A 23,882-nucleotide genomic window follows, 5' to 3' on the forward strand; every position below is an offset into this window, starting at 1 on the left:
TTTTATATTTTACCCGTTTGGACTTGGAAAACTTCGCTGGTTTGATGAAGCTTGTACTTGCAAGAAGCTTGTCCATGTTTCAGTTCCTTCAAGTAAAATTAAAGGAAAAAAAAAAATTGAGTATTTTACCATGCTGGTAGGATTAATGCCATAATTTTCCTGTATTCTCTTTAAAAACTCTTGCCCATACACAAGTGAAATGTAGCTGTTTCTAGAACAAAATGCAGCAGCCACTAGTGCTAGCAGCACCACATAGCAGTCATGGGAAAGGGAATAAAAGCATCCTCTTCTGCTGAAATGGCAGGAAATATTTCAGGGTGATAGAAGGCCATTATAGGCTTGCAAAATAACTATGACACCAGGGTAATGACCTTATATGGTAAAAAGTAACTGATGGAACTGTTCCATAAATGCCCAGCCAAGTCAGCTGTCTCTAACAGAAGCAAGTGTGGAAGATTCCCTCCCTTCAAGATTTATTGACTCCATAAATTGCTTTAACAAAATAAATGAAGCACAACACACTCATATGTGTTTCAACACACAGATTTGGGTAATAAATGGCACTAACATCACATGGTTACTGTTGTTTCTCTAAGCCAGTTTTATAAGCAAACTAAACTCTCCCAAATATCCACTTCCCGCATAATTGCACAGTGAAATATTTTTCCCCTTGCCACTCCACAGTGACAAAGCAGCACTGGTGAGGGGTCATCTTCTAACACTCTGTAATGGCAAGACCCTTGAGGCAGTGAGACAAACTGATATGCTGGCAGTGTGGCAGTATCACTTTGATGATATTTAAATATAAGCAAAGACATGGATTCCAAAGAATAAAAGTGATCTGGAGCCTGGCATGGTTGCTCTAATAGTGTACATTAAAAGAAAAAAATACACCCAACTCAATTTATCTTTGTCAAGAGAAACAGAAGTTGTTGTCTCTACTTGTTGACAGATGTGTGACAGCACAAACTTTAATTACAAAAATAGTAGAAATCAGCAAGATGCAAGCTGAGTAAATTGTGTCTTATGCTGAGAGAAGTAAAAGTCCTCTGCAATACAAGTAAATACAAAAGAACATGCTTGATATAACTAATTTCAGATTTTAAGGAGAATAACTTGCTCTCCTGCCAGCTTGTTTTCCAGGACTTTAGATTTTAGCAGCACAGGCAGACATTATGACTGATCACTTATTTCTTTTCCCTTTCTTCAATGTACAGTACAGGAAAAAACCCACAAAGTGTATAACAATACACACATTGTTCTTAACTTTGATTTAAGAACAATATAATTCAATTTATTTCCAAACCATTTATAGATAAATAAATTACTATCATTACCAACTTTGAATGTTCTCACTGGCCTCTGTCTCCCAGCCTCCCATTCCACGCAGCCTCTGTGTACATTTACTACTACCATTCCTTCCACCATTCATACTTTTTTCCATGCTACTTTGCCCAAATACCCTTCTCTTGCTTTTTTCTTCTGCTTTACTTCGTTTGTTCTCTATGCTTAGAACTTTGCCTTTCTTTATATGACAAATAACCATCTTTTCCTTTCTGCTAAAATACTAACAAAAATATGTCTAGAACCCAAATGAATTAGACATTTCAAAGTAATTTGCTGCACTGTATCAAAGTACAGAGGTAATGCTTTTGCATTAGTCCATCATCCAGGTCATTCAGCTCCCAAGATTTCAAAACAGGAATTCAATCAGAGGCTCAGAATTAAACAGCCAAAGCTTAAATGCCAGGCATCTGCCATTCCCATTTACTGCAAAGTAAATGCTTAGAATGGAACATTTTGGAAAATGTCACTACCTGTCTAGCTGACAAAATATCAAATTAGGATATTTGTTTTGGAAACGGCAATCCCCATTTTTTCACTGGCTTGATTATCCTTATTTGCAGCCTGTCGAACACTGGCTCACCTGTCCCAGTTTAGATTACACACTGTCCTGTGTTCTACACAAGGCTCGACATACTAACATGATCCCTGACAACAAGTTATCACTACCAGTTGTTTAATCTTGGAACTGAAGTAGCACATCGCTTTGGCAGTAAATGAATGGATGAATTGTGAGAACAGCCTGTCTGCTGACCCATGAAAACAATTTAGCTTTCTTTCAGACTGACAAGATTTAAATCTTCAGAGACTCAGATTTTCATCTGTTTTTGTTTCCAAAATGAATCAAATTACATAGATGAGTGAGCTGGGAACTGTTTTCTAAATATGACACCCCTTCCCTCCCAGTAAGGTTAAAAATACAAGATTCTTCACAATATTTAAGGACTTGGAGCATAAGTCAAAGTTAAATATAATTTTCCTTGTGCCACATTCTTTACTTACTTCTTTTCTAAAGGAAATGTCTGCGGTATCTTGGCTGGAGAGTACCATATAGACAGTGAATGTTGCCTGTGGAATGATGACCTGCAATGAGCAAGAATCCCTAAACAACAAGGGAAGTGTAAAAAAAAATGCTCGTGGGGCATGTGATTGAAATTAGTAAGATCAAACTTAGAAAATGAGAAGAGTCCTGATGACTTCAAGGAAGTATTTCTGAATGGTTAAGGAAAAACTCCTTTTTAGTGTTATCTGACAAACTGATCAAAAAACCCTAAACCAACAAACTTGTCCCTAATAGAAACAAGATGAAGAGGTCAGCAATGGATACTTTTAATTAAAGCCTTAGCTTCTGTGACACATCCACTTGCTGGCTGCACATCTTTGTGAACCTATTTTTATCTTACATTCTTCTACAGAGTGCCTACCAGTCTTCTCTGGACTGCTTGTCATCTTGAAGGAATCTGGGGAAGGGAGGCAGAAAGAAAAACACAGTTCATACATTTAGAATCCAAGACATGAAACCAAGTTTACACAGAGAGAGCACCCTCTCCATACAGCCTCACTTTGCTTGGACATTCAGTGCAAATTCGAAATTAGTATTTTCAGCGTTTTCTTTCCCGTGTGAACTACTGAAGATCCTGCTTTACTGCTGTTGAACACATGGACACCACATCCAGCTATTTATACAACAACTGCTGAGCTATCAAGACCTCCTTCTACCTGGTCCTAGTATGTCTCATATTTGCACCCCTGGCTACTGCAGGGAACAACGCAAAATTAAGACAGGAAAACAAAACAGAACAATCGGATCTTCCACTTTCTGCACTACAGCACCTGGCCTTCATGGGTCTCATGGGAATGGGTTCTAAATCTCCTGGTGTTCCTCAACAGCTTTTACCTCAGGCTAGTTCAGGCCATCGGTGAGCAGTCATCTGCATTCCTCAAAAGCCCAAAAAGCTACTTCATCTACAGATGAGCTTGTAGCAGACACTCAGCACTGGAAAGCATTTTTTGGGCCACGCAGTCCATTCTCATGCCACTGCAGACACCACATCATCTAAAGCTCACAGTATTTTCCATTTTTGCCTTTGGTAAAAGGCCATCCACAGGCATACCTTTCTTACACAAAGAATCAGTATAGAGTAAGACCTGTAGATCAAGGCATCCTGGGGAGAAAAGTGATCACCTGGTTTGGATACAAAACACCTATTTAGATTAGCAGGCAGGGAAAACTGCTTACAACGGTGTTCTTACAACTCTCCTCTCCCTTTGGTGACAGCAAATTGTTCATTTGAATTTTTCTGGTTCCAACTGAGAATAGCCCCAGTTAGTGTAGCTTCTTGGGTTGGTAGTGTGCCAAAGTGGAGAGAAGGAAGGAACACTGAAAGAACATGGAAGAGAAAAAAGATACTTAGCACTTTTCTCCTGTCTTCATAGTGTGCTAACACACCAAGCTTCACATTTTCTCATGATGCAGTTATCACTTGTTTGTACAGACAAAGCACAGTTGACGTTAATCTAAGCCATGAGATAAAATAATCTTAGGAGGGGATTTAGAATGCAGGCCCTGTTTGTGCTCCCTTATACACAGCAGCTCAGCCCCAAGGCCCAACATCTTTTCTCCAGCAGCTGCCAGCTGTGGACGGTTACAACAGAGCATAAGAAACCAGCCCATCCTGAGAGATCCTTTCTGTGGTGCAGCCTCCCTCCATCTACTAATTGGGAACCTACAGGCTAGAGGTTTAATATTTCATCATTTCCCAGAAAGGACTTCTTAAGTGACCCACAGAAACAGATGGCTGTGAAAGCAAGAGATAAAGAGAAGAATGGGAAGACATAGAAACAAGGAGTACCCAGCTAACAGGAACAGAATGAAGTAGAGCTGAACAGTGGACTGTTCAGGACACTGTATGTGTCCTCTGAACCTTCAGTTTCCCAGTCACCGAGGGCAGCCTCATGGCAAACTCTGTCAGGAAGTAAAGGGTTCTATCCAGAGCACATGAGTGGCTGAACTGCCTGTGTATTTGCTTAAACTCTTTAAGGTGAACTATGATTGGAAAGGCTCTTTAGAGGCCTGGGATCTTTGTATACAACATAATGGCTTCATATACACTTTTTCTGCTTCTTAGAGGATACACGTTTTGCACGCCACTACATATAAGAAAGGCCCAAGTAAACAAATGTAAATGTGTGGAAAGTATATGTGTGAATTCAGGGAAGGAGGGCAGAAACAGTTTGAAAGACAAAGGATAACTCAATTTGCAGCCCACAGATGGCACCACCTGCATTGCCACTCTTACCCATCATCCAGTCTGAACTGCATTGCAAAGCTGTGTCTTGGACTCGTCAGTACTGAAACATGACCTTGGAAACCGAAACAGAAGCAGATATAGAAGGCTTGACTCAGCAGTGAAGAGCAAAAGCTAGGATTTAAGAAAATAAAAATTGCAACTCTATATACATTTTGGTTAAGATATCATGGACACATGGTTCTTTTGAATAACAAAGTCTACATTTCAGCCAAAGGAATGACTACAGCTTTGAAGAACCGGTGATTAAGAAGTGCACAATTTAGCAAAAAAAAGGGATGAAAATATTTCTCCTTCCCCCTTTCTTTAAAGAAGGTAATGATAACACAAGAGAACAATTAGACTGTTACTGCAGTTATTTAGAACTTTTAGGAGACACTAAAAGCCTGCTGTGAAAAGTGAAAGAAAATTAAGAACCCAGGAATAAGTAAATAAGAGAGAAGGCAGAGGTGAATTTAGACAGTCATATTCTTTGGGTGAAAGATAGAGGACAGATGTGAGTAGAAATCAAAGCCATGTGTTACCCATTTTATTATTAGTTATTAAGAGCTTTACTATGCAGAAGATAAAGGCATTAATTTCCTGGCTATTGCTTGGTGATTCAATGCAGGGATAACACCCATGACACCCCAATACCCTCAGAAGTTACAGTACAACTAATGGATGGATATTAGGATTCCTGGAAGGATCAATTAATAGATGCCTACACAGCACTCTGAGAATCTCTGTTTATAGGACAAGTATTGTCCTATGGGGACAGGTTTCTCAATCTTACTTCACTGTCCTCCTGTTTTCTTTGCCGAGCTACAAGCTCTTTACTGAGGGCCTCCTGGTGGTGGAATCTGCGACAGCCAAGCAGGAGCAACGTGTAATTCTTTGCAATGTGGTGAAAACAGCTGTTCTCTCTCTTGAGTTGGCTATAATGAAAAGAAGAAACATAAAGAGAAAAAGAGGTGTTTGCTTTGTCAATAAAATGTAGGTGAAATATTCTAATATCTAGGATACTACAGGAAGGGACATAGTTAACTGCAGAGGACTGAAGCAATGGGAATTCTCTCACTGCTGAAGAAATTAATCGGGCATGGAATGCATTTCAGTATGCCAAAAAATCTATTTTATAGGTTTTAAACTTAGTCTCAGTCTACCAGTCAATGTGGCAAGCTTCAAGCAGCAGTAATTCCAATAAATATTCACCTTGACATCAGAGCGATCCCAAAGTATACTGAATTCACTAGTCAGCGGAATTTACCTATAATTACTGGTATAACAGAAAACGATAATAATCCCACAGTATATATGAAAAAAGGCAAGAGACACCACAGAGTTAAAAGTGGCTTTGAGACCACCTAAGCTATAGGTTCTGTATCGCTTGTGAGCCGAAAGAGCTGAAGGGAATGCTGCAAACTAGGCTACCAAAAACATTCCAAAATGTCCATGTCATCATGTGCTACAGCCCTATCTGCTGCCCTGTCTGTCTCTCAGCCTTCCGCCAGCGTTCCCAAAGATGTCGTCATGAAAAGACTTGCAGTTTCCTTACACGATGGCTGCAACAGGGAGGTTCCTCACAGTTTAATGAGCTTTTCCAAACCCTAAGTGATATCTCTTGTTACTGTACTGGGAGAGAAGAGTGCCCGCTACGTGTTTGCTTCCCCACAAAGAGGGGCTCTGGGGCTCCTCGGGTCTGAGATTTGTTTGGAAACTCAGAAGTTTTCAGTGCGTTTAATAACTAAAACTTAATGAAAGCAAGTGTTCAGAGCCCATTTCCTCACTGTCCTGTATAGTCTCTGACTCTTCTAAGCACTTAGGTTAGCTACAGAGTTTTTTTCAGTTCGAAATTGTAATTCTCCCAAATTTTCTTCCAAGGTTCTTGCCCTCAATTCACTTCTGACCCTTCTTACTTTCATCTTTGTCATCCAATATATACACATGCACAGTCATACGGTGTTAAATGCTGACAGGAGCCACAACTACTTCACAAACCCCTTGATCAGAACTGCAAGTTTTTATTCTACTTTTAAGGTTGCTGGTTCTGCCCTTCCCCCTAAATCACTCATCTTATTTAAAACCAAACAAAAAAAAAATCAGTAATTTCCAGTGCACAGACTCTAGTACACAGGGTCAGAAAGATACTGTTTTCATGGCATGTGTCCTGGAAGAGTCAGATATTGCTTAACTGGACTACCAGCAGATACTGCAGCCCCCGAGATAGTCAGCGGGTTGGTACTGTGGTATCTTTCCAATTCTCATTCCAAATGAGCAGTTTTCTGGTTCGCTTCAGGTAGGGTGCCCATTAAACACTCTGAAAGACTGTTAAAAGAGCTTTGTCCTTTTGTGGAGTATTAATACATGTACAAACCAAATTAAAAGGTTGGTGATTCTCTTATTTTCTCTTCTTTCCAGATACTCCTGTTTATCAGTCTCCCTCCTTTTTTTCTTTTTTTCTTCTTTATCAGCATCCTAATATCTCATTAATCTAAAAATTTTCAAGAAACCCTCAAAAAGTCCTCGACAGAAGTTTTTCTAACAAGGAAGCAAATATTTTCAGATCACTAAGTTATAACAGATTGGAGAACTACTTCAAAATTTAGAAAAAGACTGGTATTTTGCCTCTGTGATATAAAAAAAAAATCGGTGGTATGTGCCACATACCCCTGCTGTTCATTCAAAATATCAGCCAAATCAACTACCGAAGCCACCTCCTACAGAATACAACCCAGCAAGTAACACAACAAACCTTAATTTATCCCAGCATGTGCTGAGACGAGAGGACTTTGCAACACGCACAGAAAAATCAGGACACGGGCACTGCTTTGGAGGGCGGTTTGATAAAGAACTGCCTGCTCCTCTCTCTCCAACTTTTAACCCAGAATTCATTGTGTTTGCGCAGCCCAGGACCCCAGAGTTTCTCCACTTTTTCTCCCGTGTTCCCAAGCAAGGACAGATTCTCTGCCTTATGGCGTTTTATTGTTTATCTGAAAAAAAAACCAAACCAAACCAACCAAACAAAAAAAAAAAACAAAAAACAAAAGGTCTTGAGAACAGCTCAAGCATTTTAGGAATCAGCGAGAGGAACATCACAAGCTTCCTGCAGCCCGACCACGAGAAGGGCCCCATCTCCACAGCCGCAGCTCCACCACAGCCGGCGGGGCTGAGCGGGGCTGAGGGGCCGGAGCGGGGCGCGGAGCCGGGACGGCAAGAGGCCGCCGAAGACACCCGTCAACGAGGCCCTCCGGCACGGCCTCCTTGTGCTCCCGGAGCATCGCCCTCGGCCACCGTCCCCCTGGGAGCTACCGGCCCCGCGCCGCCCGGGCCCGCCGCGGCAGTGGGGAGGAGCGGCGCAGCCCCGCCGTCGCCATGGCAACGCGACGGCCGCAAACCGCTCCCGGGGCACGCGGCAGAGCCCACCGGCGCGGGAGGGACGCGCAGCGCCGGCTCTCCGGAGAGGTACTCTGCTTTCTCCCCCCCGCAGTTAAGGCGAACCCCGATGGAACAGCCCGGCCGAGCCGCCCCCGCACCGCGGGGCTGACCCTGCACTCCACTGTGGGGCGGGGAGGGAGTAGCGGGTGTTTCGCATCTGCTCGGCCGTCGCGGACGGGTTTCGCCAGTGAGATGCCGAGGGGGCACACAGGAGGAGGGACCATCCGCGTGGCGGGAACAGCGCGCGCCGCTGCTCCGCTCGCTGCGCGGCGCTCCGGTTGGGTGGTACGGCCCGGTGCCGGGCCGCGTGGCGCTCAGAGTTGCCGAGTGCGCCTGCGCGGGGGGCTCCGGGTGGGGGGCGGTTTCGGGGGTGCCTGGTGTCGTTCGCCCCCCCCCCCCCCCGTGTCCCCTGGTTTGGTCACGTGGCGCAGAAGGCGCGAGGGGCGCCGCGTGCGGGAGGCGTGGGTCCTGTGACAGGGCAGCGGGCGGGCCAGGCCCCAACCCCCCGGCACTGGCCTCGCTGTGACGGGCGGGGGTGCACGGCTGAGGGAAACGGGCCTGGTTTTAGCTGGACACCGGCTGGCAGCCGCGGAACCGCCGAGAAACGGGCCTCCGTAAGAGACCCTGTCACCGCTGACCTGGCCGCCTTGTCACATCGCTGCTTCTGACCCTCGGCCCGGCCGCATCCCCCCTGCTCAGGGAGCAGCACTAGGTCCGCGGGAGCACCCTGGACCCGCGGCTGGCAGCGCGCCATGCCGTTCTTCGGGAGCACCTTCAGCCCAAAGAAGACCCCCCCCAGGAAATGCGCCTCCCTCTCCAACCTGCACTTGGTGAGTCCTGGCGCCTCTGGCTTGCCTTGGTGAGCAGGGGCTCCTGCTCTGAGCACCAGAACCCTTAGAAGAGCTCACAGCTGTGCCTTCCGCCTCCTGTGGTGCGGCACCATTTCTGATCACTGGTGACTATGTGCAGAGATGAAAATGGGATAGCCTAGGGAAGGATCGTAATCACCCCACACACAGTCAGAGACTTTCACCTAGAACTTCTCACCAATGGTCTCTAAGCCAAGGGAGATGAGCGTATCTTTGGACGGGAGAAAGTGCAGACATGGTGAACTGGTCCTCTACTGCAGTAGTATGTGTCTGAATTAGGATTTCAGGGTCCAGGGCCAGTGGGATTAGCAGATTCCATTGGAATGCCAATCACTAAGAAATAGGGGAGCTGGCTTTGGGTTTCTGTAAAACTCTGAGTGTGATTTCCTTCTTCCAGCTGGATCGATCGACCCGTGAGATTGAGCTGGGCCTGGAGTATGGCACCCCCACCATGAACCTCGCTGGCCAGAGCCTCAAGTTTGAAAAAGGCCAGTGGGTGGCAGGTAGCGTGCAGCTCAGCGTGCTTTGATCTGCAGTAGCCATGGTTGGTTGACAGTCCATATTTTGACCATGTTCTTTACTTCCAGAATCAGGAAGCTTCACGGGGGATCGCAGGGAAATGCAGCGTTTGCGCAAACGGAACCAGCAGCTCGAGGAAGAAAACAACCTCCTTCGGCTGAAAGTGGATATTCTACTGGACATGGTGAGTCTTTGCCTAACTGCCGCCTGCCCATAGCAGCAGAAATGTCCAACCAAAGGGTGCTGGGACTGCCGAATGAGGCCGTTCCTTCGCTTCATCCTGCTGCACAAGACAGCTGGCAAAGTGACTGTGGGGTTAAAGTCTGATCTCATCTGCGAGAAGAGGGGAAAGTTCCCCCTCTCAGCAGAGCTTGACTTAAGTGAACACTGTGACCTGATTAGGGAGCAGCCCCTGCAAACACCACATCTCTTCTTTCCTACTCTGGCCTCTGCCCTTACTGTGAAACTGAGTTATAGTCACTGCTTCTGATCTCAGAAGATAAAAGCTTCCTTCTGCTGGGACAAGTGGTGCAACATCTATCCTATGGGTAAACCTGTGGGTGAAAGAAATCACAAGCCCTAAATAAACAGAAATTCAGCCTTAGCCAGAGATCACAGCTTTCATGCTGAAAATCTGGAGACATTTTCAGTGAAACAGAACACAGGTCTCAGCCTGTTGAGTGGTTTAGCCTTTATGTCAGTCTGAACAAACACTTATTCCTTCAGCGTTTTCCCTCCTTACGCTCTTCCTGTGTTGTAAAACCGGCAAGCGGCTTCTTTGGCTGGAGCCCCAGCTGCTCCTCAGGTTTTCCAGGTGACCTTGGTGAGGTGTGAAATCCTGGCTTCCCAGGAACAAATTCCCTTGCATGGGGGCTGGGGGGCTGGCTCATGGCTGTGCCTCTCTGTGTCGTCTCTGGAAAATGTTGTGCTGTGAAATTGGAAAAGCTTACGAGGCACAGACGTCTCGCTGCGTGCCCTGCGGTGACATGAGGTGCTTCTGCAGAGAGAGAGCAACCTCTGAGCCCGAGGGTCTCTGATGTCCCGCCGCGCGTGTCCGGGTCCGTGGCAGAGTGCCGGGAGGCAGACCCAGTGTTAGCCTGGCAGCATGGGCTGCAGGCTGGAGGAATTGCTCACTCTTGCCGTTCACTGTGTGTTGCAGCTCTCCGAGACCACAGCTGAGTCCCACCTGATGGAGAAGGAGCTGGAGGAACTGAAGAACCACAGCCGGAGGAGGAAGTGAAGAAGGAGTGGTGGCTGGGTGGTCGGGAGCGAGGAGGCAGCTGTGAGTCTCAGCAGCGGCGCGAGGTCTGGCTCGTGCCTCCTCGCCGCGTTGGTACTGTGTGTAGGTACTTTGTTCCACAGAACCATGAGTAAACAGATGCCCCCGGCATCGTGTGGTGCTGTAGGTACTGTAGCAAACAATTACCTTTGCAAATATAATAGGCCCAGGCATGATCTCTCAGCAAAGCATATTTTAATAATGATTTTGCAAGATCAGGTGTTCTGCCTAAAGGTAGGCACATGAAATAGGGCAAAAAGCCCCTGCTTATAGCACCCTGCAAATCCCAGCCACAAATTCCCTCCCCTGTTCCCCATTGCTTGGTACTTCAGGGTTTACAGACTGCCTGACACCTGCCTCAGTTTACCAGTCTTATTAATCTAATTCTAAGAACCTCCTCCCCTTACTGATTTATTTAAAATATGGATTCCTGGCTCTTTGGTTATCCTTCCCCCAGCTCAACTTTTTAAATACAGCAATCCATTTGCATTCCAGGATTAGTTCAAAGAGACTTTGTTTTATATTAAGGATTCATAATCTGATGTCTCTCAGTCCTTCCCCGCCAGCTGGGGTCAGGCAGCAGGTTCCCAGTTCGGTAAAAACAACACTCCTTTGTTAAACGTTCCCTACAGGTACCGTGTGGCAGCTGTTGGGACACCCTGACATGTCATTACGCTGTTCATTAACACTCAGGTGCTTTCTCAGAGCGCTTTGCTTTGGTTTCCTCACCGTGGCCCAGCGGTTGGCACCCTCTGACCTAAGGCAGCCTGACCACAGACAGTGCAGAAGATCCACCCCCGGGGGGGCCTCTCCCTGCCTGCTGTGCTTAAAACCACAGGGAAACTCCCGACCTCCCCAAATCAGTCCCCTCGCCGGGGCCCACGGGGGCTTGGACAAGTGTCACCGTCTGCCTTTGGGGAGCAGGATGCTGGAGTTGCTTGTACTCGAGGATTTTGCATACTGTACATAAAAACTTACATTGAAAACCGGATTCTGCGACTGTTTTGTAAGGGGTCTTGCTGCGAGATACGGGGGCGGGAAGGGACCCGAGGTGGCGTGGGGAGCCCAAGTGGAGACAGGCGGCCGGCGCTCCTCCCGGCCGCCAGGGGCCGCTGCCTCCTCCCGAGCCAGGGCAGCGGGAGCACCGCTCCGCTTCCGGCGGCGCTCCGGCCGCCTTTCCGCTTCCGCTGTCTCTCCGTCCGTGTGTGGTGGTGATGGCTGCCGCTGCGTCCCTGTCTCCGGAGGAGCTGCTGCCCAGGGGCGGCTCGGGGGGCGCCGAGGAGCTGGAGGACGAGCTGGAGGAGGACGACGACGAGGAGGTAGCGGAGCGGCAGGCGGCGGGCCGGGGCGGGCCTGGCAGGCCGGGCGGTCGGGGTGACCCCGGCGGGCGGGCGGGCCTGACGCGGCCGTGTCCCTGCAGCTGGACGAGACGCTGGCGGAGCGGCTGTGGGGGCTGACCGAGATGTTCCCCGAGAGCGTCCGCTCGGCGGCCGGAGCCACCTTCGAGCTGTCGCTGACGGTAGCGCAGAAGATGTACAGGTGAGGAGCGGCGGGCCGGGCGCGGGGCCCGGCTGCGGGCGGGAGGCCCTCTGGAGCGGGGCCCGGGGGAGGCGGGGCGGCTCCCGCGGCGGCTTCGGCCGTTGGTGGTGCAGTGCGGGCCGGGCGGGGAGTGCACGGCCGCGGGGGCAGAGCCGGGTGGGGAGCGCGGGGGGAAGACATTGCGGTGCTGGGGAGAGTTCAGAGAAGGGCAGTGAAGCTGGTGAGGGGTCTGGAGCACAAGTCTGATGAGGAGCAGCTGAGGGAACTGCGGCTGTTCAGCCTCGAGAAAAGGAGGCTGAGGGGAGACCTTATTGCTGTCTACAGCTACCTGAAAGGAGGTTGTAGCATGGAGGGTATTGGTCTCTTCTCCCAAGTAGCAAGTGATGGGATGAGAGGAAATGGCCCCAAGTTGCACCAGGGGAGGTTTAGATTGGGTATTAGGAAAAAAATCTTTATGGAAAGGGTTGTCAGGCATTGGAACAGGCTGCCTAGCAAAGTGGTGGAGTCACCATCCCTGGAGGTGTTTAAAAGGCATTTAGATGAGGTTCTTAGGGACATGGCTTAGTGTTAGGTTAGGTTATGGTTGGACTCAGTAATACTGAGGGTCTCTTCCAACTGAAATGATTCTATTCTATAAGCTGCTGTGGATGGGTCACCTCGCAGGTGGAACTGGGGAAGACTTTTGTGTGGGGTGCAGAAAGGAAACCCAGGAGGAATCTGGTGCCTGCAGGAAGCAGGTGAGGAGCCAATTCTTATTCCTGATGTGCTTTTTCTTCTCTAGATTCTCCAGGGCAGCTCTGTGGATTGGGACCACTTCCTTCATGATTCTGGTTCTTCCTGTTGTCTTTGAAACCGAAAAACTGCAAATGGAGCAACAGCAGCAGCTGCAGCAGCGACAGGTGAGGCGGGAGCACCCCAGTCCTTTCCCTCAGCCTTTAGAGTCGGCTCGGGGTGCCCACAACTCTTTGTGGTGACCATCTGTGGAAAGAGCTTAGGGAATAGGAACCAGAGGGTCCAGTTTGTTGTACATGGTGGCCTCCTTCATCCTGCCAGATGCTATGGTTGGATTTTCCAATGGTATGATATTGTTGATTCTCAGTAACAGGCTGGTGGTAAACTCAGGCAAATGTGACCCGGCTTTCACTGGGCTGAAATGCGCAGCAAAGAGTGCATGTGGGCCCAATGCAGCACTGTCTGGATCTGCCCCCTTTGTGTTTGGAGTGGTTGAGTGAAGAACCGACGCTGTAGAACAGTGCCGGTACCTGGCTGGGTGTGTGACGTGCCCGGTCCCTGGGGTGCCGCGTTGGGGAGGGCAGCCACCCCGTGTCCTCGCAGTCCCTCACCCAACTGTTTTCCTTCCAGATCCTCCTTGGACCCAACACGGGGCTCTCGGGGGGAATGCCGGGGGCCCTGCCGCCGCTCTCTGGGAAAATCTAACTTGTAGAAGCTGCGTTGGATTTGTATCATGTGGGAAGACCTTGAGATTATGATATCGAACTGTTGATTTGTTGGGTCAGGGCATTTTTTTTTTCTGGTTTGTTTTTGGTTTCGGTTCTCCTTTGGGACATTGACCTGTTCATAACTTGGGGGGAAAGCCCCCTCTCTGGACCTGATGACAGCTCCTGTCTGCATCCTCCCCCTGTAGAAGCTGTGAGTCTTTCCTTTTATTTGCTCAGCACACCATAACCAGTTACAGACTCAAACTGGGGGAGATCCTCTCCTGGACTCCTTGCCCCCCACAAAACCACCCTGGGGCACAGGTCAGGCTTTGAATGGTGACAGTCAAACAAACCCAATCCTTCCTGGCTGATTGGGGACCTGAGGACACCGGTGACAGGAGCTGCTTTCCCAGCAGGCAAAGTGGAGGAAGGGGGGGGTGCAGGGAGCTGCACCCCACCAAAAACACTCTCCAGGAAGACACATCTGCAAAAATACTGTCACAGCATCTTCGTGTGCATGTGAGCACCGAAGGAGCAGCGGGCCAGGTGCAAGACGATCACATCCATGCTGATCCTCATAAAGTAGAATTTCAGATATCAGCTGCATATTTTTTTGTATTGAATATTAAATAAATCCAACCTGAGCAGTGTGGTTTTAATAGACGTGCTTTAGGGAGGCTCAGTTCTTTTTCTTTGCAGGCAAGAGACCTTTTGGTTTCCTGCATGGTCTGGCAGTTGGGGGAAAGGGAAGGACAAGCAACCAACATTCAAGGTTCTTGACTCTCAGAAAGGCTGCACTTTTATAACCAAAGAAAAAAATTTATTCTTCCTTTACATACTTTGTTACAGAACAATTCAGTTGAACATACAGAAGTGATAGGACATTTATATGGAAACTTTTTTTTTTAATTCTATTTTTAATATTTGGTTAAACAAAATACATCTCTGTAAACAAACCCAAGACAAGGCTCTAACAAAACCAAACAAGCAAGAAAACAAACACAAGCTTTCCCACTCCCAAGCGGTGGGACTGGACCAGCTCGCCCACCCTCTTGGGCCCAACAGCCTCACCTCCTGTGGGGGTGTGAGCACACACCTTCCCTTTACCTGAGCAGCTGGATCACACTGTTCCCCCCCACAGGAAAGGTGCTGACATACAAGGAAAGTAGCCCCAAAATATTTTAAAGCATCTTTGCATATTGTGCACTGATCCATTGGCTTGCAGTTTCCATGCAAACAGGGTTTCTCCAAAGTGCGACTTTTAATCAGCATAGAAAACATTGCTGTTGAGATTTACTTTTTTTCCCCCTCTTGAAGAAATGGCTTCAAGTCATGAGCAGGACGTCTGCACATCCTGCCTGTAAAGTGTTTAAAAACTCTGCCAGCTGGTATTGGTCAGTGGAATGTGTTATGAAATAGGACCTTTTTATAGAAATGTTGGGTCTTTAAAATGTTAAGAGCCATTTGCCCTTGACTGCGGGAGGCTGTGCTCAAAGGACTGCAAAATGATGCTGGCCAGATGCCCAGGGGCCAGCGAACATTGTCCACCTGCTGCCCCATGGCCTCTGTTCTGAAGGTGCAAGCATGGGGGTGTCTCAGCTTCAGGCACCCACTCGTGCTTTGTGGAGCTCTCAAGAAAAAACGACTGAGAAAAGGTAGTTATAACCCCTCTTTTTGCAAGCTCGCACACCAGAAGTGAGACCTGCCTGCGTGATGGAGCAGGACCTTCAAGCTCCATCACATCCCAGAGATCACTGTTTAACTGAGACATCCCATGCATCGAGCGTGGAAGCAAACGGCAGGAAGAGTTAAACACAACGAAGTCTGTCCCAAATTCAGCATTTCCCCCTCCTGCTGCAGAAGGCGTGACCAAGCTACAGCTCGTCCAGGTGACTGGGGAACAGCCGGTGGGGATTCCTCTTAGCATCTCCATATCTAGTCACCCTTCCCCATGGAAGGAAGAAGCAATTAGTCCACTAACGGAATGTTTGTCGGCCACCACTAAAGAGAGGTTGGTTCAGCTACCAGGCCAGGGTCTCTTAACACCCAAAAGTTCTGGTGGACCCTCTGCATCTCCCACATTATCAGCCAGCAACTACAAAAAGGGCAAAACCTGACTATTATAAAGGCTTCCCACCTCAGCCGATTTTTGCTTTGTAACTTTACTTCTTTCTGGGATATTTTGCATGACATTCCTGACTGGGCTGGACCTCTGGAAAGAGGAAAATAAAAGCGAATTAATTCCTCTCAAAACCCCTCTAGTTTTATTCTTTTCTCCAAGCAGCCTCTAAACTATTGGGTGGCCATGTAGAAAACCAAAATAGATATTAAAAAAGAAAAACAAGACAAAAAGAAATATATAAAAAAAACCCCAACCACGAACAATGTAGCACAAAGAAACTCAAGCAGACTATGGCCTCTTTCCAGTCCAGAAACTCAATACTTCTCAATTAGCCTGTGCTCGCTGTTTCCGTGTCGCCTTAGTGATGCTCATGATGCCCAACAACCACTCACCACAGACACAGTGCCTGAGACACTGCAGAAGAACCCTCTAGCTACCTGAAGAATTTCTTGTGAGATGACACTTATTATTGTTTTCCAATTCCTGGCACAAACCATCCCTAAGAAGCAGAGGGGCGTGGTGAGCACCGTACCATTCCTAGTGTTTGAGAGGATCCCGAGAGACCCTCAGGAATTGCAAACATCTTCACAACACCTTGTTTTGGAAGGAGAGACTTGTGAGGAGGTGGCAGTGTGCTCAGCCCCCAAGGGAGCAGCATCACACCACACATGGCCTTGAGTGACATGGGGAAAGGGAGGCCAAAGGCTTCCAGACACCCTCACCCCAGAGCTCAGTTTTAAAGAGCGGAATAGCTAAAGGGCATGCAGCTCATCTGCCTTTGCAATTAGAGTGATTGGCTTCCAGTTTCCTCCACTCTGCCCTCAGTTCTTCCCCACCTGCCACCCCCAATGTCTTACACCGTTGCCCTATTGCACCAAGGAAGGAAGAGAAGAGCCTAACAAAGGAAATTCCAGAGGAGAAGAGTTGGGGCACCCATTATCCAGGTTTCAGGACGTCGGGAGTTCAGTAAAGGGGAAGAGCTGTAGTGGGAGGACAGAGTCAGTCCGGGTCACACGTCAGCTCTCCAGCTCTGATGTGCTTCCACCTCCTCTGGCACCACCAGCAGGAGTTCACAGTTCTTTCCTCTCAGCTGGTGTTTCAAAAATTTCCTGTCAGAAAGAGACACAGAAACAAGCACTACTGAATGCAGAATGTTGTCTTCTACAACAACTAAATGCAACTAACTATGCAAACGTGACAAGAAATGGGGAGGAAATCCCCACACATTGTCTAAAGTTATTCTCTGACAATAAAAACCCACCCTAATGTTAAACTTGCCCCATGAGATCCAACGCACCTCTACACAATAAGTTATGGCAGAATCAGATAAGCATGACTTTAACTTCAGCAGAGAGGCCTATTTAGATATCACTTTCCAATTTTCCAAGGTGGTAAAAATAGAATTAAAACCAAGTTCAGTTTCTTCAGATCTGAGATCAAGAATGCCACTGTATTTTAAAATAATTCAAACAAATCCAGAATACTAGTGGGAACCCCCCTGCCCCATCACTTCAACGTCCTTCTCACAGGCCACAGCAGCAGTGTACCACCTGGTCATTTGACAAGGTTCTGCAGCCCTTTTCTGCCCGTAAGCTTTTTCTAATACCAAACCTGGATTTTCTCCAATAACTGTGACAGTCAAATCGATGTTTTCGCTGATATCTTTCGGCCTCGATTCCAAAATTCCCTATATATGAAGCCCTTATTTATTGCTGAAGAACAGCACACCCAGGATAAAATCCACCAGAAGCTCTGCACAGCAGTTCCAGAACCATGTTACTTTACTCCAGAAGTTCAGAAAAGGCTGGCATTCACTTTCCCAAGACTTTAATGGCTTGGTAAGCTCTGCAAATACTGCTCATGTGCAATCCCTGCCTCAGAACAAGTCTGGCTGAGGCAGCAAAGCTGCCTGTGGGCTTTAGAACAGGATGGAATGGAAGATGAATGGCAAGTAAAAGCAGGTGAGACTTTATGATCAAAGTAATTACACAAACCATCTCATGTTAAGATTAAAGATGGGAGGGGAGTCAAGCCAGAAGTACAGCACGTGCTTACATGGGCAGGTGACTCCCAGCAAGCAGCTTTCACTGTTGTCAGGGATACGGCTACACTTCTGGTCTGGAAAGCTCTCTCTTGGGAACATACACCCAGGTGGTTACTAAAGAGGCAGAGGAAGGCTGATATTCTCAGGTTTGAGGAGAGGGTAAGAGCAACGAGCACATCTCATTGCAGGTGTCACCCACTGATACCAGACTTGGCCTGTATCTCATCACTAGTGACAGAGCCCACCACTGAGAGACAAAGGCTCTCCTGAGCTCACAGAGACCACCACTGCTGAAAGCATCTTCCTAGCTTCGCATAAACAGAGTATAAATCTAAGTGGAGGCACAAGAGCCTCATTACTTTCAAATCTTTGCTACTGAAGATCACCCCGAAATGTTTCCACTGATAACTGTTCACAGACAGCTTCCCCACTTCTAACAGGAAAGGATTAGAGGGGGAACAGAGTACAAGAAGTCCTACCTGAGCTCACTTTCACCCCCAATCCACTCGGGCACCTTGAGTTTGGAGTCAAGGTTGTAGTAGGTGCCTCCCACCTCCCGGACGCAGATCCAGTGCTGTCGCTTGAGGGGGAGCTTCAAAGGGCCCCAGCAGAGGCTGGATGGCAGATTCATGATGAAGCCCATCACGTTGGACAGGGCAATGACGTTAACATCCCTGAAAGAACGCAAAAAACCAAGACAGTGATAAGATGATATTCTGGTACTTTAAGTTAATATCTTTCCTGCTTTTACAAACAGTGGCCACTTCCAGAATTACGTGACCCCTCAGTACCTGCGCTTGTCCCACCAAACTGCCTCATAGCCTTTGGTCTGAAGCGCTGCCATGATCACGTTCACATCATAGTTTCCGTTTCCCAACATGCTCTTCTTGTGGGGCGTCACCATGGTGTTGGGAGACAGCCTGCAAACAGAATGGGAGACTGTCGTAGCAGGTGTTGGCTGAACTTACATACCACAGCTGGAAGGGGCTACTCACTGTATAACCTGAAGCCCGCTTTCAGGGCTTTTGTGTTTAAACACAAACTACCCTGTTCCCCCTCACCACTCAACAAAGGGGCAGAGAGAGCTAAATAACACATTAACAATAACTCTGACATACAAAACCTCTAAAGATCCTAGCTTTGATGTGAAAGAAACTGCAAAGCAGCAAGCTCTTTTCCCCTTCCTGGAACTGGTACTTCTGAAGGATGTTTCAATTATTTTTTTCCTCAGTTCATGATTGGAGTAAATGCCAGTTTGCCATTTAGAACAACAGCTATCACTATTTCATGAGTTTAACATTCAACACCAGTCTTGAAGACTGGGTGAGATAACAAGAGGCGGAACAGGTTCGCTGTGGAAAAAGTTGCTCTCCCTCACCCCCCGCCACTTATAAATGAAAAAAAATATTCAGATAACAAAGCTGTGAAGATATTTGGGTTTGGGAGCTTTCTAAAGTATTGCTGTTGTTGTATGATAAAAAATATCTGTTGCTGTAGGTAACTAAACAGCTAACCATGTTGGAAATTAATCTTTTCAGCTTCAACCTATACCCTTGCCTAGACATCACTTGCATTACTATAGCATCTAAAAATCCAAAATCATGCTCCATCACATTACACACAGAAATATGAGACAGCCTTTGCACAAATGTAGATAATGAATGCAAGGTATAAAACATAGAGGGGGGGAAAAAAAACCCCACCCTAAACCAAAACAAAACAGTTAGACACTTTTAGGCTTTATGTCTTCCCCCCCCCAAAAAAAAAAAAAAATTGTAAGGAGGGGAAACGACAAGGGGGTGAATTAGTACGAAGGTGACAGACGGGCTTCAACAGCTGGCAGAGCAAGCACAGGGGAACACTGGGAGCAGAGAACAGCAAGGTTCTCGTGCCAAACTAAAGAAAGACAAGCCCGAGATATATTCTGTTGTGATGAGTTGCTCTTTTAATTGGTAAGGACTCCATTAGCTCTGCTGGCACAAGGTTCCGACATTTCATATCATCTGAACACCCAGGTTTCACCTACTTTTCCCTCATGTCAATTCCCTTCCCAAAACTCATGATGTTTCTGCACATTTTTCACTTGCAAGTGCAAGTTCACTTTTCACAGTGCAAGTTCTGCATGCATATTTCTTTTAGTGAAAATCCCTCAACCCTGCTGCATTCCTCCCCTGACAACATAACGCATCTGACAAGAAGAAGAAAGCAGTGGATTGAGTAGGGAATTTCACACCAAGCAAGGCTAGAGAGGCTATAGACAGGGAGCTTCTTGCATCAGCTGGGAGTTTTTTTGCAGTGGAGCAGACTGCAGAAGAACCGCCTGGGAAGTGACTTAACTACAGAAGGGAGAAGAGTCTGAAACAACGTGGTAATAGGAGAAGCTATTAATAGCCACCACTGGGCATTTCTTAGCCAGGCAGTGACATTTTCAGAGAACCATGGTTTCCAGTCTCTAAAGCTCTACTGTACTTTACTAATCACAGAGATGCTACTGTAGCTTGTCACAGCTCTTCCACCACCTTCATAAATCAAGATCACTTGGCTACAACTAATTCCTCAAAATCATTGCATCAACCTATTGTGAATGCCAGTGAGCTAGAAAATCCCCCAAATTAAAAAAGCCCTTTGGGTTGCACAAGCACCTCTGGTGGCACCATTTTTCCAGCCACAAGCTTATCTGAGAGCCGAACAAACACATTTATCTTTGTTCCTTCCCGTAACTTTCAGAGCCCCAGAAATGAGACTTAGAGATCAGGAGCTATGACACACTCAAATAGAGCGGTACTCATCAGCAAACTTTAACCAAGAATTGCCTCAACATCCCTACACACACACCTAAATAGGGTCCACAGCTGAAGGATTCTGATTATACAAGGAACTAAGCTGCCCCCCGCAAAGTGGTGGTGGGTTTTTGTTTGTGTTTTATCTAGACACTAATCTGAGGAAGATCAACAAAGCTGGACAAAAATGCAGGTAATAATCCTCCAAGCTTTCTAAGTTAGAAACTTTTATCAACATGTTGTCTTAACACAACAGGCTCCAAGATTCCTGTACGCAGCTGTCTTTCCTAATCAGGTCTCAATACACAGGCTCCAGTGAAGCGAAGAGATTTTGTTTGTATCTCCATGCAACATTTGGTACATGCAATCTTTCTTCCTGCAATGAAAGCCAGAGGAACAGCAAAAGATATTTCTTGTGCTAGAGGGAAGACAAGAGGAAGGACTACAAAATCAGAGAGAAGCCTGGACCAAGTTTTGGGATACACTTGAGATTATAACCATCTGACTACACTGGCAATGGGACGCAGCAAAAGAGAAATTAATGGTTAAATAACACGGTTCAATCATTCTTCAAGGGACATAGTAAAAGCTAGAGAAAGTTTAAGCTTATTTGTGATTTTGTTACCTTGTCAACATCACGTTTAAAAATCACACCTCACCACATTTTGGTAGCTTATTAAAAAAATATTCATCAGTCCTTTATCAGAGTCATCAACACACACAACATGACTAGACACAAGAAAAACAAACTGAAAAGTGACGTGTGAAGGGCAACTAAATCCACACTTCTTAAAGGCAAGTCAAAGAGCTGGACATGAGTAGCAATCCAACAAGGGTACAAAGGTAATGGCAATTCTAATGCAAAGCCAATAGCTCATCCATTTCTGAGAGGAACTTCCACATTATTTCCATACTACCATGGGGCTGAATCAATCTGTGTATCGTGATCCAAATATTAGGGTGGAACAATACTAGACTGCAATCAAAGACAAATTCTCCCTTCGAGGGCAAGAGGTCCAACAAGATTAGCATCCCAGCTCTTTCTAAGAAATTTCATGCTGCACACTAATTCTCCCTCACAAAACGCCAATTAATTAGATCATCACACTCCTCCTACCACATGAACTGCCTTTGTTTGCTTCAGGCCAATAGCAATCCATCTGTGACTGAGATTCTGACAACTGCTGCTCTAGAACAAAACGACAGCGTCTTTGCATGGGACAAAGAGTGACCTGAGCCTGCCACAGGCCAGCTCCACTTCTCCAACAGGAGTTTTGTTTACAATGCTATTAAAAATAGCATTTCAATCTTATATTTGCTGTTGTCCATCACCACATTTCTTTTGCCAAAGGAAGACAGGCAGGTGTTTGATGAGTCAAGCACCAGTTCCATAAATCTGCCAAATTTCAAGACAGCAGCAACAGGCACACGGTTCCCTGCTCCTCAGCACAGGGCACCGCGACTGCCTTGTACAACTGTACCTGAGAACCGCTGTCATGAAGTGCGATTTTCTACCTGTTAGAAACACAAGATGTTGTCAACTGCTGGTAAGGGCTATTCAAGTGTAACCTTTGCAATGAGTACAACATGCACAGACTGAGTATCTGAGGAGACTCCTTTTCCTATTTGACTGCTTAGCTTCATTGATGAAAGCTCACCAGAATTTTCAAAGGCACGCACACAGAACAATTTCCACAAAACATCAAAATAGTGAGAAAAATAGAAGCTATTGTATAGGCCACATTAATAATTTACATTTAACACAGTAAAACTCAAAACCACTTATTAATTATCTGAAGCTGCTGTGAAACACTTAGCAATACCACAGAAAATGGGGATCTAGCTACTGAAATTAACTCCAGTTTGAGACTACACAGGGTCTCACTGTATTGAAAAAAATCCGTAATATTTGAAGAATTTCATTTAACCACTTGAATAAGGAATCACTCACTTGGCAAAGCTCCTAATTTCAAACAAACTTGGAAGTGTTGCAGTAATAAATCAGTAAGTTTTTATGATGACCCATTTGTTACTCCTGCTGCCTTCCCTCTCTCAAGCCAGTCCCAAAACCTGCTATTAACATCAATGAGACAGGGGCAAAAAATAGGGAAAATGGGTAGATGATGCATTAAGGTTGGTGAGGGAGAAGACAGCAGTCCAACCACATGACAGCATCTGCAATAAAGCCCTTGGACACAAAATCGGCAGCTAGAACAGTTTAAGTAACAAGGAGAATTTCTGCATGGAGGGGAAAAAAAAGGAAGAATTTTCAAAAAGCAGCTACACTCAGTTCAAAGCAGTGGCATACTCTGAACCCTTTCTTTGCTCTAATCTTCCCCCCCAAATATGATCTGAAAATTCCTCTGAGCAACAGAGGACAAGGGGACACTAACACCAGTGCAGAGCATATCCTACCTCTGGAAAATCTCCTGCAGGGTTTCCCTAGTGAAGGCATTGCTGTCCTGGAAGACATTGTTGAGGGCATGCAGGGCACACAGCTCCCTACGCTGCTTCTCATGGTAAATATGTAGTGGTGGTGGCTGAGGTGGCTCTGGTGGTTCCGATTTGGTCTTGTCACCTTTCCATGGCATGCAACTCATTTTCTCGCAGGGTGGATGGAGAGTAGGTGGTGAGAAATGAAGGAGGCTGAAGTTTCTTCCTCCACAGTCACAACAGCGACCCACTGTCCCTTTCTTTTGCAGTCTAGCGCTGCTTCCAGCTCACAAACCCTCCTCTTGTGCTTCAGTTTATTCAGTAATTGCCTCTGATTGCTGGTTTTAAAAACCACATAAAGATCTGTAAAATATTTTTCTTCCCTCCTCCCATACCCCATAAAATGTAGCACTCCCAGGCCCCACAGAAAAAAAAATAATAATAAAGTCAAAAGATACGAATCCCCTTAGTCTCAAGGTACCAAATGGAATTTATCACATCGCTCCTTTTCTTCCATCTCCTTTGGTCTGTAGTGCCACTAAAAATGTACCCAGAGCAGGTAACAGAGAGGCCCGCTCCCAAGGTGCCAGAGTGGAGAAGAAGATAGCTTTTGGTGCTGCTTGTGGGAGCACAGGGTGGTTAAGGACTTATCAGCTGCATTCTCCCATTTCTTTGGGAATGCCTGAATCCAGGCATGAAGATGCCAACAGTTCGAGAAAGGAAACTGCCCTTTGCTAGGCCACAAAAACACACAGGTCCAGGCTCCGGGGAAGGCAATTTCCTCACAAG

At 46.7% G+C, this 23,882-nt stretch overlaps 3 protein-coding genes across 3 annotated transcripts; 2 read left to right on the plus strand and 1 right to left on the minus strand.

The window, feature by feature from the left end:
- Positions 1–8,821: 8,821 nt before the first annotated feature.
- On the plus strand, positions 8,822–10,697 carry CBY1 (chibby 1, beta catenin antagonist; the record flags this gene model as incomplete). The annotated part of the gene is made up of 4 exons (XM_080350963.1): positions 8,822–8,899; positions 9,336–9,441; positions 9,526–9,641; positions 10,617–10,697. 4 exons carry the CDS (start codon positions 8,822–8,824, stop codon positions 10,695–10,697), a joined length of 381 nt encoding a protein of 126 aa, XP_080207089.1.
- A 1,237-nt stretch (positions 10,698–11,934) lies between these two features.
- Positions 11,935–14,363, plus strand: TOMM22 (translocase of outer mitochondrial membrane 22). The gene is made up of 4 exons (XM_080345019.1): positions 11,935–12,055; positions 12,157–12,275; positions 13,057–13,174; positions 13,638–14,363. The coding sequence occupies exons 1-4, from the start codon at positions 11,951–11,953 to the stop codon at positions 13,710–13,712; spliced, it is 417 nt and encodes a 138-aa protein (XP_080201145.1). The 5' UTR covers positions 11,935–11,950; the 3' UTR covers positions 13,713–14,363.
- Positions 14,364–16,455: 2,092 nt separating this feature from the next.
- Positions 16,456–23,521, minus strand: JOSD1 (Josephin domain containing 1). The gene is given in 5 exon segments (XM_080363654.1): positions 16,456–16,945; positions 18,360–18,554; positions 18,672–18,800; positions 23,076–23,355; positions 23,358–23,521. Coding segments are annotated over 5 exon segments (840 nt in total). The 5' UTR covers positions 23,494–23,521; the 3' UTR covers positions 16,456–16,845.
- Positions 23,522–23,882: the final 361 nt, after the last annotated feature.

The sequence above is a fragment of the Nesoenas mayeri genome (genome assembly GCF_963082525.1).
Source record: "Nesoenas mayeri genome assembly, chromosome: 1".
NCBI lineage: Eukaryota > Metazoa > Chordata > Aves > Columbiformes > Columbidae > Nesoenas > Nesoenas mayeri.

What these genes read in the sequence shown, in the direction of transcription:
- TOMM22 (XM_080345019.1), top strand. Translation starts at nt 11,951, where the DNA reads ATGGCTGCCGCTGCGTCCCTGTCTCCGGAGGAGCTGCTGCCCAGGGGC. An exon ending in AGGAGGACGACGACGAGGAG is followed by an intron (nt 12,056 to 12,156) that starts GTAGCGGAGCGG and finishes GTGTCCCTGCAG; the next exon opens with CTGGACGAGACGCTGGCGGA. An exon ending in AGCAGCTGCAGCAGCGACAG is followed by an intron (nt 13,175 to 13,637) that starts GTGAGGCGGGAG and finishes TTTTCCTTCCAG; the next exon opens with ATCCTCCTTGGACCCAACAC.